Source organism: Parasteatoda tepidariorum, chromosome 4, assembly GCF_043381705.1.
Source record: "Parasteatoda tepidariorum isolate YZ-2023 chromosome 4, CAS_Ptep_4.0, whole genome shotgun sequence".
Lineage (NCBI taxonomy): Eukaryota > Metazoa > Arthropoda > Arachnida > Araneae > Theridiidae > Parasteatoda > Parasteatoda tepidariorum.
Window position 1 is genome coordinate 21,698,389 of NC_092207.1, and position 16,288 is coordinate 21,714,676.

General features: G+C 31.3%; 1 protein-coding gene across 1 annotated transcript in view; it reads right to left on the reverse strand.

Moving 5' to 3' along the window:
• The window catches only part of LOC107457292 (acetoacetyl-CoA synthetase), a 93,653-nt gene that overhangs the window by 1,571 nt on the left and 75,794 nt on the right, over positions 1 to 16,288 (reverse strand). The window contains exons 2-12 of the mRNA XM_071179511.1: positions 14,876 to 14,990; positions 13,724 to 13,805; positions 13,485 to 13,638; positions 11,335 to 11,412; positions 10,199 to 10,391; positions 8,692 to 8,811; positions 5,467 to 5,580; positions 4,284 to 4,409; positions 2,383 to 2,452; positions 1,772 to 1,830; positions 299 to 501 (exon numbers count right to left, since the gene is read on the reverse strand). Of these exons, the coding sequence (XP_071035612.1) occupies positions 299 to 501; positions 1,772 to 1,830; positions 2,383 to 2,452; positions 4,284 to 4,409; positions 5,467 to 5,580; positions 8,692 to 8,811; positions 10,199 to 10,391; positions 11,335 to 11,412; positions 13,485 to 13,638; positions 13,724 to 13,805; positions 14,876 to 14,966 (1,290 nt within the window). The 5' untranslated portion in view covers positions 14,967 to 14,990. The remainder of the gene's footprint in view (positions 1 to 298; positions 502 to 1,771; positions 1,831 to 2,382; positions 2,453 to 4,283; positions 4,410 to 5,466; positions 5,581 to 8,691; positions 8,812 to 10,198; positions 10,392 to 11,334; positions 11,413 to 13,484; positions 13,639 to 13,723; positions 13,806 to 14,875; positions 14,991 to 16,288) is intronic.

Here is a 16,288-nt window from a genome sequence, read left to right on the forward strand (position 1 = left end):
TATATATATATATATAATCAGTAATAATGCAGTCTATTTACTTCATGAACATGAAAGTTTGCAGACATTATCAGCCCCCACTACTGATTTTTGTTGCTACATTTGTGGAAAAAAAATCATTTATGTTTTTTATACGAATCAAAATACTATTAAAATTAAGAACTATTAATAATTTATATTTTTATTTAAAATTTAGATTTAATCCAGATGTAAAAAGAATAAATCTACAAAATTTAAGAGCATTATTTCCGATAATGCCCGACACCATTTGGTATAGTTATATGATCATTGCGCTTACTGGAATGTCCGGAGTTTCCAAGATGACTTCCGGTACGTAGTCCACCCATAACTCCCTGTCGATTGTGTCGGCTATCTTTTTCTTTAACTGAGGCGTGAAAGTATGACCTTTCTTCAGCTTCACAAACAGAACTGCCCTTGTGTCTCCGTCTGTTCCATCTTGACCTACGCAGATGTAATCTTGCAGCTCTTCCATCTGATGGACTGAAATTAAACAAAAGCTACATGAAGGAACAGAACTCAAAAAGAAAGCAAATGCAAATTATTAGCTTGGTGAATAAGCTAACTTAACTCCTCCTCTCCTGTATGTAAGATGCACAATTCATGAAAATCAATATAAAGTTGTACCGTATTACGCGCATTTTGAATCATAACATCATACATATTTGCTTCAATTTGAATAAACTCCACCTTAAAATATTGAATTTTCCACGAGAGTAGTGATATAATATCGATTTTGTATTTTGCTCACATTTTAAACATTCCTCATATTTTTAAACCTATCCAGAAATTTTTCTCATATATTATAATTGGCGTTAAACAGTCGATCCAAATCTGAGTCAGCTACTATAAATGTTCAACTTAGTAGCCTTGTAATTTTGAACCCAATTCAGAATATAAGGGAACTCCTGGATCAAGTATTGAGAAAAACTATTCCTCGTGGAGGACTTTTCGATGGAACTAACCTGAATTTGTCTTACATGGAAAGGAAAACTACGAAAACCTCCTTAGGTAATAGAACCTGAAGGTAATTGGATGGCAAGGGGATTCTAACTCATACTTCAAGGAGGTTCTAACCCATAATCAACCACTGAGAATATGTCTACCTCTGAGAAACAGAACTCGTATCAACCATTCGGCGTTGGAATTCAAACCCGGTTCATCTCGTTGAGTGGCGAGCGCTCTATCACTTGAGCCACCGTGGTGGCGCAAGAAAAAAAGGAAAATAAATGAAAATATAAACACAGTGCATGGTATATAAACATGATGTAACAAATTTTGAATTTCTGCTATACAAGGAACACCTATGGCAATTACCTTCATACAAAGTTGAAGTTGGAATTTTTCAAGTGTGTCGCGGTAGCAAATTTTTTGTTATACAAATACTTGAAGAGCTATTATGCCCAACAAATGAAAACATTAATAAAATAAAGAAAATTTAATATTAAGAACATTGCTTTAAGTCGTTATTTTTTATGATCCTAATACATTATAAGACGAACTACAATCTTGTTTTAAGAGGACGCTATGGTTAGAAGAAAGGCCATTTAAATAAACTTTTTCAATCAAAAAAAAATTTTTTTTTTGTAGCTTTTACGCGTACTTATACAATGGGGGTCACACGTGGTAAAAAATTTATGAAAGAATGTTTTTTTTTAAATTTTATTTTATTTATGGATACTGTCAGTTATAAATACAAATTTATGTTTACATTTAAGATACACATGATTACATTACACAGGAATACTCTTACTTGCAAAATAGATGTCTCCGGAACCGAATCGCTCTCCATGTTGTTTCAAAGTATCATCGCTGCAAAAAAATACAAACAAATAAATCCTTTTTTTTAAACAAACGTTGTAAAAAGTGTTTTTTTTTTGTTGAAAAAAAACTAGTATATTTATTTATAGCAAGGTGGTTTTGCTCTTTAATATTTTTAATGAAATCACTGTATAATTTAATTTTCTCAATCATTCTTTAAAAACATTAAAACATACAGGTGAAATTCAGACTATATATTTATAGTATTATAGATGAAATTTTGTAGAATTATTTCATATAATAGCCAAAATAACTAACACAAGTTACAAATCTACTGCTATAAATTTTTGGTATAGGGTGTTCAAAAACATTATTTTCTGTTAGTAATTTATTATCGGTCCCTCAAAAGTCTAAAAACTTTAAACTTCATTGATATGTATGAGAATAGTATTTTTTGAGAAATGTGAGAAAATTTATTTGTATAGAAGTGTTTCCATTGTTTTATCCACCTCTTGTGCATCTCGTATTAATATACATAATGGTTCTAAAGTGTTTAAATGAGAATAAAATGAAAAAAACAAGCAAAATAGAACAGGATTAAACCTTCTTCCGATCACAACTATTCCATGCGTTTTAGGATTTATCCAACATTCGTCGTTTTGAGACCACACACCTGAAAGACAATATTTTCTTTCTTTATAAAATGCATGTTTTTTTTTATATGAAATATAAATTATAATTCTATAAAAACTTTCTTTTTGAAATTTTTATCAAGATTTTTAATACTGATCGCAAAATACTGTAATGATATCATACATAATTGTTTTGAATAATCAAAATGGTACGTCTTATTAGGTTAACAAGAGAGGCTTTGATATTTTTGAATTAAATGAAAACGCATTTCGAAACAAATGTGTAACAAATAAGACAAATAATGCATTTCATAAGAATAAAGTAGGCACGTTTTGAAAATAAATTATATTTTCGTAAAATAAATTACACATCTACTTAATAATTTCTTTTAATTTAAAATGATTATACATTTGACTGATTTGGATATAGCGTTAAATGGAACGAGGTTTGGATGCAGTACTATTGCTCCAAATTAAAATAAGATTAAAAATTTACGATAACGAAAATATATGTTCTGAATTAAACCTGACGCCATACAAAGAAAAAACATTAACTGCCCTATAAATTACTTAATAAACTGTTACATAAATTTCGTATGGAAAAAAAATACAATACCATAGATTTGCATATACATTATCTGTATTCACATGTTATCGTATGTAAGGTGTTTTAAATAACGTGTCTCCTGAAGTTCGCTCAAGAATTGAGTTTTGCACTCTTTCTGCTGTAAAATGTTGTCAACATAGGAAAAGAGACATCGGGTTTGCAGTTTAGATTTGTAGTGTAACTACCAGTACAGTATTACAATTACAATTCATTAGTATATAAGACGTTAACTCGATTCTTTCTTGGGGTATCTTTTGACAGATAAAGGTTGACAACTTCGGCAATCTAGCCTCACATTGGTGACCCGGACGTTATCTAAACATGCCTATGTTGATTACAACGCCCACGTTGATTTGAGCACGTCTACTTAGATGGATAGCTTACACTGAACTAAGGCTCCTATACTATCAGAGCTGACCTATCAAGCAATCTTGGAACAAAAAAGTTCGCAAGTTAACGTTATGTTAGTATTGTGCTTATGTTAGCTCTTTGGAGCAAAAATAGATGATGAGCCGGCCTGTTTAATTCAGGGGCTCTACACTGAACAATTGAGCGCTAACCCCTGATTGGTCAATTTGCGAGTTAGATAGCATACGTCATCGAAAGCTCAGCTTGAGCGACGATTGACGTCCGAATCAACTGCAGTTGGATTACAACGTTAACGACAGTAGCAATGGCGGACATCATCCAACAGAGCATTGAAATCAGCCAAGATTTTGATTTTAACATTACGCATGGCTTCTTCTTCCTCTTCATTTAACTAAGCTATAACGTGCTTTTTCTTGGATAAAGTCATTATTTGTTCTCTAAAGCACTGGTCGACAATAACAAAATCAATACCAATTCAACATTATTAACGCATGCGCAATGCGAGATAATGTCTGCGTTGGACCGACTGCTCACGCTGAGCTAACAAAACAGTATTATGTTGGCGTCAGTGGTACGTCAACTTCCCGCTGACGCCCAGAGAAGGAGCTTGTCTTAAGAAACCAGGCCTTTAGTATTAGAGATCGAATGAAGTGAGTTTTCTGGAATGTCCTTTAGAGCCTTGCTGACAGCCTCTGGAGTTTGTTAACTGGCCCAAAGTGCTTTCATGGGAATTTTCCTGGTTCCAGGACAAAAAAGTGTCTGGGAGAGCCATTTCAGGAGAGCTTTTGTCGCCTTCAAACGGTTAACTTACTTTCAATGCCATTTACAACTAGATTCACAAAAAACTGTCGACTTAATTCGTATTTGAAGATATTTTCATCTAAACATTTTTTTACCTTCATACTTAGAAAAATAGGTGTCATTCATTCTCCTGTTATCAATATCTTTCCATAGGAAAACAGGAAAAGACGGAGTTGGCGTCGCCACTACTAATTCTCCTCTCTCCCCAACGACAGATTGTCCTGAAAAAAAGAAAAAAAATGCTATTTCCAGTTTTTCGTCTAAAGTTTTGATAATACTATTTTCTGTTTCAAAATTTACTGTTGGCGTACGTGCTTATAATAATCAATTTAGGACAAGTTTTTTATCTGTTCTCTTCTAGACAATCGGAAATATTCAGGATTCGATTTCATTCTTTCAGAGTAGATTTTATACTTACATATATGGAACAGTAGTCCAATTCCTAGAATGAACACTGTTCAATTTAAAAACTCCCTAAATTCATTTTTGTTCGAAATAAACATTACAGAAGCTACAGAAATTTCATAATAAGTCTGTTAGATGGTTAAAACATCCAGCAACGGTGAAAGTATATAGATCATCTCTACCGTATGAAGGGCTATTTAACCGTAGGAGAGATCATTTTGACATTTTCTACTGTAAAATTCTCATTGGCTCAAATGTTTTGCCCTACTTACCATTAATTTCCTTCTAACCATAAAATGCCTATCAAAACTTTGTTTTGTGAGAAGATTTAACAATGATAAAAGTTTCAACAATGATTCAAGATTAGAAAGACATGTTTCAATTACCACAGGAAAAGAACAAAAAAATTGGAATTTTTACGACGAAATTTTCGTGTTTCAAAGTAATATTTCTAAAATATATGAGACAGGTTTTTATTTATTTTTATTTTTAAAAAAAAAATATGCTTCGATAATTTTGGAGTTATCGAACGAAACTAGTTATTGCTGAACAAAAATAAGAATACTTCACTGAAAATTATAAATTTTTTAACAAGAGCATTCATAAAAGAGTAATGAGTTGTTTTTGTTGAAATTACCATTGTGATCGAAGTATTTCTGCTTTTTGGTAAATTAAAAATTTTTCAAATTTATTTTTCTGAAATATATGAGTATTCTTTTTTTAAGTGTGAGTGAATCATTTTAAAATGTTTTTAATCACACACACAAAAATAATTATTATTGAACAAAGCAAAGAGATCGAATCACTAAAAATTATTTATTTTTTGAAAAAATTTCTTAAAGAGGAAAGACGAGCTTATAATTTTATAATTACCATTTTCATCGTAGCATTTTATATCCACTCCAAGAGCAGGAGCTTGTATTTCTCCGCCATATGAAGGGGTATTAAATTCGAATCCCGAAAAAGCACCAAACACTTCCGTAGCACCTATAAACATTCAACAGTTTTAACTGCATCGTTCATAAATAGTATTTAGAGCGTGTGGACAAGAAATTTACACTTAATCACTTGGCCCTTGCTTTGATTTCTTTGTAGGAAGTTATCCCAAAGATTCCAAAAATAGTACCACTTAATGAACGCATTTGTTCAGCAATAGAAACGATTGAATACGTTCAACGATCTTTATTACAAAATAGTGGGTTGTTCGGAGAGCAATTTCGTTTTTTTCTTGTGAAAATTAAAGAAGATTTTCTTAAAGTGAGTAAAAATTTTATTGAATTACATATTGTCGATTCTGGTCCAATACCTTTTGCCATCTTTCCGGTAGCATCACGATTCCTAGCAGATAAAAGTTTCGTTCTTTGCTGGTGAAGACTGATTCAGGTGATTTTTGATCTCCCCATTTGAGGTAAAGGTATTACCGTCTAAAATTTTTCGAGAGACCCGAACAAATATTATAAACAATCCATTTCTCGTTCCCAGTGATGATGCGCTTCAAAAATGGATAGTTTTCTTGGTGTCAATGCAATGTCACAAATATAAAAACAAGAGGAACCCATATGTCGAGGTTTGAGAATAAACCTAGCAGTTTCAAATGATCATGAACGGTCAAATTCAACAAATTTAATCTCTCAGCTATCTTAAGAGTTGTAATCTGCCAGTTTGCATTATTATTTTTATTTTATAACCGTTGTTGAACAGTTGACCCAATCTTGAGTTTAGTACTGCAAATTTTTAACTCCGCAGCCTGGTAATTGCGAGCTCAATCTAGATGACAACAGAATCATTTTATTTTATTTTATAACCGTCGTTGAACAGCCGACCCAATTTCATGGGTTTACGACTACTTACGTTCAACTACGTAGCCTTGTAATTTTGAACCAATCCAGAGGTATTGATTTGTTGTGGGAACATGGAGGACTTTGAGACTCGACAGATTTAACGTGCATCAGTCACCATTTACTACACGGGGAGTCTTCGGCCGGCGAGGATCGAACCCACGACCTCTTGGATATGGGCCCAGCGCCCTACCGACCAGGCTATCCCGGCCCCAACAGAATCATTGAAACAAGTTTCGGGAAAAATTTACTTTCGTGAAGAACTTTTTGCCCGAACTAATGCTCCCTTACGTTACATGGAAAGGAAAATCGCAAAACCCCCTCATGGTTAACCTGACGGAAAGGGGATTGTAACAAAAACCTCCTAGAACTGAGAGTACCTCAGTACGGATCAATTTAGGAATCCGACGCAGCAAACAAACTGCGTGGTGGAGGAAAAATAAGAAAGATGTCATTACGTTCAGGCTACTAAGCTGCGCAGTGAGGAAAATTCGAAAGCTGTCATTACGTCTGAAAGGAGGAAATTTCTTGTTTACGGTATTCCGTGCCTTCTCTCTCCTAGGAGGTATTGTTCTGAATCGCTTAGGAATTTAGGAAGTCTTGCTACATAGGAAGTTCTATTCCATGATCCGTCTACCATCAAGGATATTTTACATCAGCACTGAGGTAGATGCGAGTGAGGTGCGGAATTCGTATCGACCAGCCATTGCTGGGATTCGCACCCGGGTCACCTCATTGCGAGGCGAGTACTCCATCCTCTGAGCTACCACGGCTCTCGTCTGCATTAAATAATGCCCTTATTGTGTCTTCCTCAGATTAAACCGGCTTCGTTTATTTCATGCATCTTAATCGAAATTTTGCAAACCACATTTTGTACTGGCATAGACTGTCAATACCTCTTCCACACATTGGATAGGAGTTTTCTTGCTTGAACAGCATTTTTACCTTTTCTGTAGTAAAAATTTAAAATATGCCAAAAATTCTGTTTTTCAGTCTTTATATTTGAAAGGCACTAACCAAAATCTACAATAAGGAATCAATCGAAAATATTCACAAGTAAGATTCCTGCTATCAGCTTTCAAAATTTATAATAATTATGCAATTTTTTTGATAATACTATTTTCTGTNTTGGAAAAGATGAAATCACTTTCCGAACAACCCTATAGAAATTTGGCGCGAAGCAAAACGGTTACGCATCGCATATTTGTAACTGAAAAACTGAAAAAAGATCTTAAATCTTTATTTTGAATTTCGTGTACCATTGTAAGATGTGTAATTGCCTTTAAAATAAAAATATTTAAAATTTGGTCATTCAGTTTTACTGACCTGTATAATACTTAATATTTGTCGAAATTATTTTAAAATTATTAAACTGAATCTTAGAATACGTTCCCATAGTTGCATCGGGAAAAGTTACTCAGGGGAACAACTTGTTCTAAAATAATGGAACTGGTGAGAAAAACTGTTGAAAATTTAATACAACTTTCAACAAATCTATGAATAACTTTGTCTATCAATTTACCGCTCTTTACACTGTAAAAAATAACGAAAATCTACAGAAAAAAAAAACAATTTTTCATAAAAGAAACTGTAGAAAAATAGATTTTTTTTTCTCTTTTTAACTGCTATTAGTTCACTGTTAAAAATTCCCATACTTTTCTACAGACTTTCACTATACATTTGACGGTTTAAAGCTGTTTTGTTGACAAAACTGTTTCTCATCCTAATTATAAACAGATTAAAACAGTCATTTGAAAGTCTTAAAACTTTTGCAACGCAGTTTTTCTTACCGTCTCGCATTGACCACAATGATGACATAGTTTTTATAGTGTTTTGTTTTGTTAAATAAAAATGTTTGAATAACAATTAACTTGGAGCAAAAAGCAGATAAAACATTGCTTTGCTCTTAGCGTTAGTTTCCGAACATTTTGCTGCAGGTTTTACTGCATCAAAAAAACTGGCTTTCCCCATGTAATTCAATTTGATAGTAGTGTGTAATCGGGAAATTCCCTGTTCAATTTTATGCAGGGACTCAACGATTGAAGATTTAAGTGAAAAGATATTGCTATAACTTCAATCATCTACTTTAACTGGAAGCAAAAACAGATAAATGAAGTAAATCTTTTCTGATTTTAAATCTGAGTAAAAGTTGATTGTCATAACTTTAATCGCTGTATTTAACTTAAGGCAAAAGCAGACAAATTAAAGGCTCAAACATATTTTTACTCTACTTAAATGCTATGAACAAAGGGTAACTCACCGTACATGCTTCCAACAAATACATCACTTTTTACTTTACGCAAGTATTCAAAGTTTTGTCTTTTCACTGGACTACCTCCGATTCCTATGACCTTCAGGCAGTCCAAATTCGTACCAGGTTCTACAGAACATATACACACAAAATGCATTAAATTATCAGAAATGAAATAGATAATCCCAAGAAACTGAAGATGAACATATAATTGCCAATTGCAATCTTCATTTGCAAAAACAATATTTTACATGTCGTGGATTTTGATAATGGGTGCCTGTTTTGAAGGCTCGAAACATAGCGAACTTTCACACTTTAATTTTTGAAGCTAATGAAGAGTGCAATTGACAGTGATATCGCACACCTGATTGTAATAAGGTATATTATTTCAAAGGTTAATTTTATCATTAATAATTTAAGCTTGTTTTTAACAAGCTAAATTATTGAAACTGCAACAATATACACAAATTATTATTAGTTGGTTAGAGGTCTATCCTAATGTCTTAAACTCACTTGTGAACGATGTACCGAATTTTTCTCAGTTTTACATAAATGACAATTTCTCATTGAAATTGTACTTTATTCCAAAGAAGAGTGTAATTGATCTTTTAATTCAGAATTTTTGATCGATCGCATCCTTTCGGTCAGTGTCTCCTACTTCGAAATATAGCGTTGTCATAGTAGGTTTTTAAACTGAGGTCATGGATTTTATGAAAATAAGTAATTTAAATGTGTAACATATCACTGGTGTTTGTCGTAATAGTTTGATTAATGTTCCGTGGAACAGAATTAACACGCATTATTTTCATTCATTTACGTTGTATTTTGCATTGTTTAACGATGTAAATTAAAAAGAGAAATCATCTTAAATTATCTGCGGTAATTTATTTTGAATAAAATGCGAAAATTGGGTGTCTTATTTTTTTCAGCACACATTTTTTTCTTCCTAAAGTAAATTTTTAATAAGCAGATTGAAATTTTATTAATTTCTTAGTAACTTTTAGTTAGCATCTAAGTTTAAAATATGCGATTTAGTAACATTGCGAACGATACTATTAAGTATCATTTCTTTGAATTAACAAGGGTGACATATCCTGTGCTGAGGAACCTTCTAAATTGATCAACAAAATAATTGTTTGATTGAAAAAATAATCTTTTTTTTTCTTCTATTGCTATGGAGCACATTTTAACACAATTTTTAAAACAACCCGGAAAAGTTTACATTATGAAATTAAAGTGCAAAATTAAAGGGATTTTTGTGTCAATAAATTCACTTTAACCATCAATAAAAAAAATAAAAATAGTTAAAATTTTTTAAATAATTCCTGTGTTATTATGGGTTAAAATGTGCACAAAAACAATTTTTTGAAAATTGATTCTGTAGTTTCTAAGAAAGCCTACATACATTTTAAAGACAATTTTCATCGTATTCGATATTACAAAAATGAACTATTAGTAATGTAATAAGAAACTCATTATAAGAAGTAGTAGTTTTTAATGTAGAATGTTGAGTTACTTGGCATGATGTTTTCTTTTTCTAGTCTGTCAACGATACACGTGACGATAAAAGCAAAAGTGACCTTGTGCCTGGAAAAGATGTCCCATACATTGGCACCCTTCTCCGTGTAATGCGGGCATCCGGCATGCAGGTATAGCTTCACCCCCAGAGCAAGGGGAGGGATCATCGTATCCCAAAGAGTCCAACCTACCTGATTTCGAAAGAAATATAATCAGCTCTATTTTATTGTTGGAAAACAAAGATAAAAATTAAAAGAACTAAGGATATGTTTTGTGCTGTATACAAAACTAGGCCTACACTGTAAAAATTGTAACTACTTTACACCATAAGTGAAACCGCAGTAATATTTCTTTGCACTGCTTGGTGTAAAGCAGCTTGCAGCTTTTTTGTTTGTTTAGTAACACTCAGCACGTTGAATGCCTCGCTAATTTTACATGGCTTGACAGTCTGGCCACAACGGTAAATAACTACAAACTAAATTTGAAAATATTAGACAGATTTTGCTACTTTTTAAAAGGCTTAGCATGACATATCTTAAAAAAAGTGGTGAATTATAAAAGCCTACGAATTGTTTAGAAATAGTGGTGGATAAAAATCTACTAAATTGAATTTATTAAACCAAGAATCACAATTAACAAATTGCCACTTGAAAATATTGATTCGCTGTCCGGGGCAAGTTGGTTATAAAACTACTTTTGTATGTTCTATATTGTATTAATTTCTTCAACCATTTTAGTAACGATAAAATTAAAAAAATTTAAAAATTTACTGAAATTATGTGTTTCTAATAATCTTGGCTTCGCCGGTCACCGGTGACCCCCGTGGCGCTTCGAACAAACTCAGTGCCGGTCACCGGTGACCCCCATGGCATTCAACGTATTAATAAGGTATGAAACATGTAAGAGTCAGTTGTCTTTTTTTTAATAAACACTTTTCAAAGTTTATTATTAAGATAAAACAGATCGACTTAACATGTTGAATTTTTCGAGTAAGTGCAAGTCTTCATTTATACTTTTAGTTAATTGGACTGGGTATACTTTAGAAAAATTGTTTAAAATAAGAGAAATCGATTGCTTTTTATCATTCCATTGTGATGTCTCTCTTAAATTCATTTTCAATTGAATTATACTTACAGGATAGCATGTATAAATGGTATCTCCAGATTTCAGATTCAGATGAAAAGCGAAATCTCTTAATTCAGCCAAGAACGTCTGAAAATATAATACAAAACCAATTAAGACATAAAAAGAGAGGGAATTTATGTTATTATGCTTTATAATTTATATATATAAGACGTTACGTACATTAAAAAATGAATAAAATTTTTCTTTGCGTAAAAGATGTAAGAAAGCTTTAAGAAAACTGCGTAAAAGATAAAAGCATGTTAATTTAACAAAAATTTCAGTTCTCCTGTAAGGGGAGGTAAAATATTTTTAAGTCTTACAACAGATGGTAGTGAGTTTTGCATTTTTATTTAAAGTGCTCCAAAAATATTTATCATTTATAACGAAATAAATTTGAAACTTTTATTTCAAAAATACTTTTTAACATTTTCAAAAGTAAAACAAATTAGTCATATATTAAGTAAATTTTTACTTAAAACTGCAAAAAGTCACCTACATTCATCTACATAATTTACTTCACTTTGAGCAGTTGTTTAGCTTTAACATTTTAATTAAAAGCCATAAAGCTTATTGTTCAATGAGCATTAATGAAAACATTAAATTGAAATTATTTCACAAAAAAAAAAGATTGTCATAGGAAATTAAAAGTTCATTCTTTACATTTAATAACGTAAACTTCGTTTTTCTTTTTTAAAAAAAATATATGCATGGGGTTTTATTACTTAATTTATTAAAACGTTTTAATAGAACCGTTCGGAGGAGAAGTTCTAAAAATGATTTTTTTGCGTTAGTTTTGGGCATTAACCATAGTTATAAATAAAACTGTTGAAAATTCTGTTTAAGATTTTATTGCACGTATCATAATTATTTTTTGCAAGCTTAGTGATCAAGGTGGATGGCTTGTGGATCGGTGCTACTTCACCGAATTAGTATTCCGACTGTTATCAGAGACCACGTGTTTATTTTTGTTTATAGTTGTGCTTTTGAAGCATGTTTTTATAGAGATGTCCAAGTCAGAAGATGAACTACATCTATGAGTAGATTAAATCTATCAATTGTTGCAATTTTATTGTTGTGAATGGCAACTATCTGCTTACACTATTCCTATTGAACGATACGTATGCTAATCTCAATCGAAATGTTTTAAATATTGGTTGCTATTTAATTGAGTGATTGCCAGTGGCTAGGTAAGTGAAGTAACGCCAGCTTAGACATCTCCATAAAACTAAATAATTTAAAAGAAACATTAATTGCAATAAAAAAATAAGATATATACTGAAAAGCAGAGTCTCTTATTTTTGCTTTCAAAACTATAAAAAAGTTACTTACGTATTTTTAAAAATAATAATGTTGAAGAATAATAAATATATGTCTCTAATGTAAATTACATTATCTCTAATGTATAAATTGTCTACCTTTGACAACAGAATTACTCCTGAAATCAAAAACCAACTCTATCTGGCGAATAGGGCTGTCTATGGGCTGAGAAGATTTAAAATCTAGGTTTCTATCTAGAAAAACAAAGTTCTTAATCTACAAAACTTTTGTTCGGCCAGTCTTGACATACGCTTCTGAAGCTCAGGCATTGACAAAACTGGAGAAAAATTGTATCGCAATATTTGAGAGAAAGATTTTGCGGAGTCACTTTGTGGTGTAAGTGAAAACAATAACAAGAGAAGGATATTTAACTGTACAAGATTCATAAACCTGATATTATTAAATACATAAAAATAAATAGAATGAATTAGATCGCCCATGTGATTCGAATGAGCAATGACAACACAGTAAAAAAGATACTGTTTTTCAGACCCACTGGAAAAAGAAAGCGGGGAAGGCCGCGGTTGAGATGGGCAGACTCAGTGGAGTCTGATTTTCTCGCAATTAAAGAAAAGAATTGGAGATCAAGGATAAATCGGAAGTCGTCATGGAGATATCTTCAGAGGAAGGCATTGGCTAACATTGGGCTGTCTGCCCAACTATGATGATGATGTATAAATTGTCTGTGATGACATATAATGTTCATTATATGTCTCTAATATATATTACATCTCTAATATACATTATGTCTCTAATATACTCTCCATTTTCTTTACTGCAACGCTTTAATTATTAACGCATGTAACTACCATGTTATTATTGCATTTGATGAGTGCACTTACTCCAGCCGAATGGAGAGGAGCCTTTGGAAGTCCAGTGGTTCCGGATGTAAAGTTGATAACTATTGGATGGTTGAAGGGTAATTGTTCAAAAACAATATCTGGAGTAGTTCCATCTGGCGTCTTACCACATTCCAAAAACTCTTCCAGGAAGCAGCTAAACAACACAAAGTTTTGTTTTAAAAAAACTGTAGGAAAAGTTCACAAAATGCGGCTTTATTTGTTTTTAGTGATTGAATTACCTGTTTCTGATGTTTGAAATGTCCCGAGACAATGTTTTATCATTGGTGTGTACAATGACAACTTTTTCCAATGATGGGGTATCTGAAAAAAAAAATTATTTGAAAGTATAAGACTGCATTAAGTATAAAGTATAAAATTATATTAAGAATAGATAGAATCAATCCTGCAAATGTTGCAAGCTCATGGGCACCTGACGGAAAGAGAAAAAGAGGGATACCAAGACTAACATGGCAAAGATGCATTAAGGAAGATCTTATTAGAGCAGGTTTAGCTGGATGGGAAGAAGCAGCGCTAAGTTTGATGACAGAAGTTAACTGTATTTACATTTTAAGAGAATGTGTCTGGTATATTTTCTGATGTCAGTACCAAATACTTTTTTTTCCTAAAATTGGAGAGTGCTTCAATGGAATGTTATTAAGAAATTATACATTCTTCCGAGTTTCAAATTTTTATTCTGAAAGATGTTATACTTTCAAGTAATACCAAATATTCAGCAAACTCGCTATTCGGCTGACCAAATACCAATTATTAGGTATACAGCTGCAAATTCGAATTGCAAATAGTTATTTTAATAATTGTATCATGTTGTATACATACTTTTTATTACAATATAATCTGATATGAAATAATCACGATGATAAATTATCACAATTCTCATGGAATTATATCTCTAAAAATTGAACCATTTTCATATATCAAGTAAAAAATTCTTTATACAACTTTTCATCAAGTAAAAGAATTTTAGCAGTAATTTTTATATATTTAACGAAAAATTTAATGTCATCATGAAATCAAAAGTAAATTTTAAAATTAAATATTTATTAGTATTGAAATAGTGTATAGTAATAGAATTTTTTTTTATTTATTGAAGCCCTACTTTGCGGTTATAAAAATTTATATCATAATAAAAAAACATTAGCAAAAGAGTAGAGACCAATTTTTATTGTACTTTAACAAATAACTCCTAATATGTGTAGATAAATTATTCGAATGATTTATTAAAAATGTATTGAAGAAAAATACCATAACTGTAAAATAATTAACACTAAAAAATAAATTGCTATGAAATAGTGAATTAATTCAAAAATTTAAATAAGGCATTTGAGATCTTGCATTTGAGACAGACTCACATAAATAGAAAATAAACTTACTGTTGACTATATCTTCAAGATTATCTATTGGATGGAATTTAACACCATTATCGCTATGCTCATCGACTGTGAAAAGAACTTTTGGTTCCATTGTGCTCAACACATTTGAAGCAGCCTGAAATGAAAAAAGATTTACTGACAAAGAGCAGAAACACGTAAAGATTTGAAGTCGGAATAATTCCTATAATTCAGTAAAAGAAGATTTTACAATTTAGTTTCGAACAACAAATAATAACGTTAGAGCTATTTAAGTTTTCAGTTTTATTTTTCTGTTGGCTTTAATATGAATAATAGCTTTTTGTTTCGAAAATTGAATTCAGTACTTGGAAGCAGCAGATAATCTTAAATATCAAGCAGCAAACTTAAGTTTAAATAGGCTGAGATGGTGTCATTTTGTCATGAAAAACAGTTTTTTTGAAACTTTTCCATAACTGTTCTATTCAGAGTGATGTCTTATAGATTGTAAGCATGGTTAAAAAAATGTGTTAAAAATTTAGTTTATCTGGTTCTAATTTTACGTATAACCCTTTAAAACACATTCTAGTCTGCTTTAGAAAAATGTTTCAGCTAGAGGTTTATTTTGTATAATCGGTGTTTTGTATAGAACACTCTTGTAATGTTTGTATAGAGCATTTTTATACTGTATTACATTGTATGTTTCATATAGCATTTGTAATTTTGTATAAAATATTTTGGGAAATGTATAGGGTGTAGCAGTCACAGAAAGGTCACAAAAAGTAGTCACAGGACCTAAACAAAGGCATTGTATAAACAAATGCTATTTTTACTTAACAATACTAAACAAAACTTTGATTGTTAGAAACTTGGCCAAAAAATACGTGCTTTTTGTTCGCCAAGGTTAGAAATTAATCAGCATTAGTAAATTAACTAGAATATTCAATAATTAATGAAAGGTACAATTTTATATTAATCAAAAATACCATTTAAACAAATTAGTTCTTGGTATGGTTGAGAATAAAAAGCGTTTTTTTTGGGATGNTATATATATATATATAAAAATATTTATTTCAGCCCTGGTGAGGTATAGAAAGGCCCCTCCCCTCTTTTCGCTACATGCGCACTCAAGAAAGTATGATTATTTTATCAGAGGTTAAAATTAAAAATGCAATTAATTTTCAATTTCAGACTAAGAGATTCATAAATTCATTCCTTTTTTTAAAATAAAAATTAACTTGAAGGTAGCTTTAATTTATAAATTTCAATTTTTATTGATTATTATATCAAAAACTGAGCTGTTTTCAGAAATTTAAATGCTGTATTTGATTTTTAAATATTAATATGTAAGCATTATAATTTTGCATGTTTTTTAAAGCATTAATATGCGATTTTAACAAATCAGTTTGCAAGAATTCATAAAAGACGTATAACACTTACACCCAACTCTATCGTTCA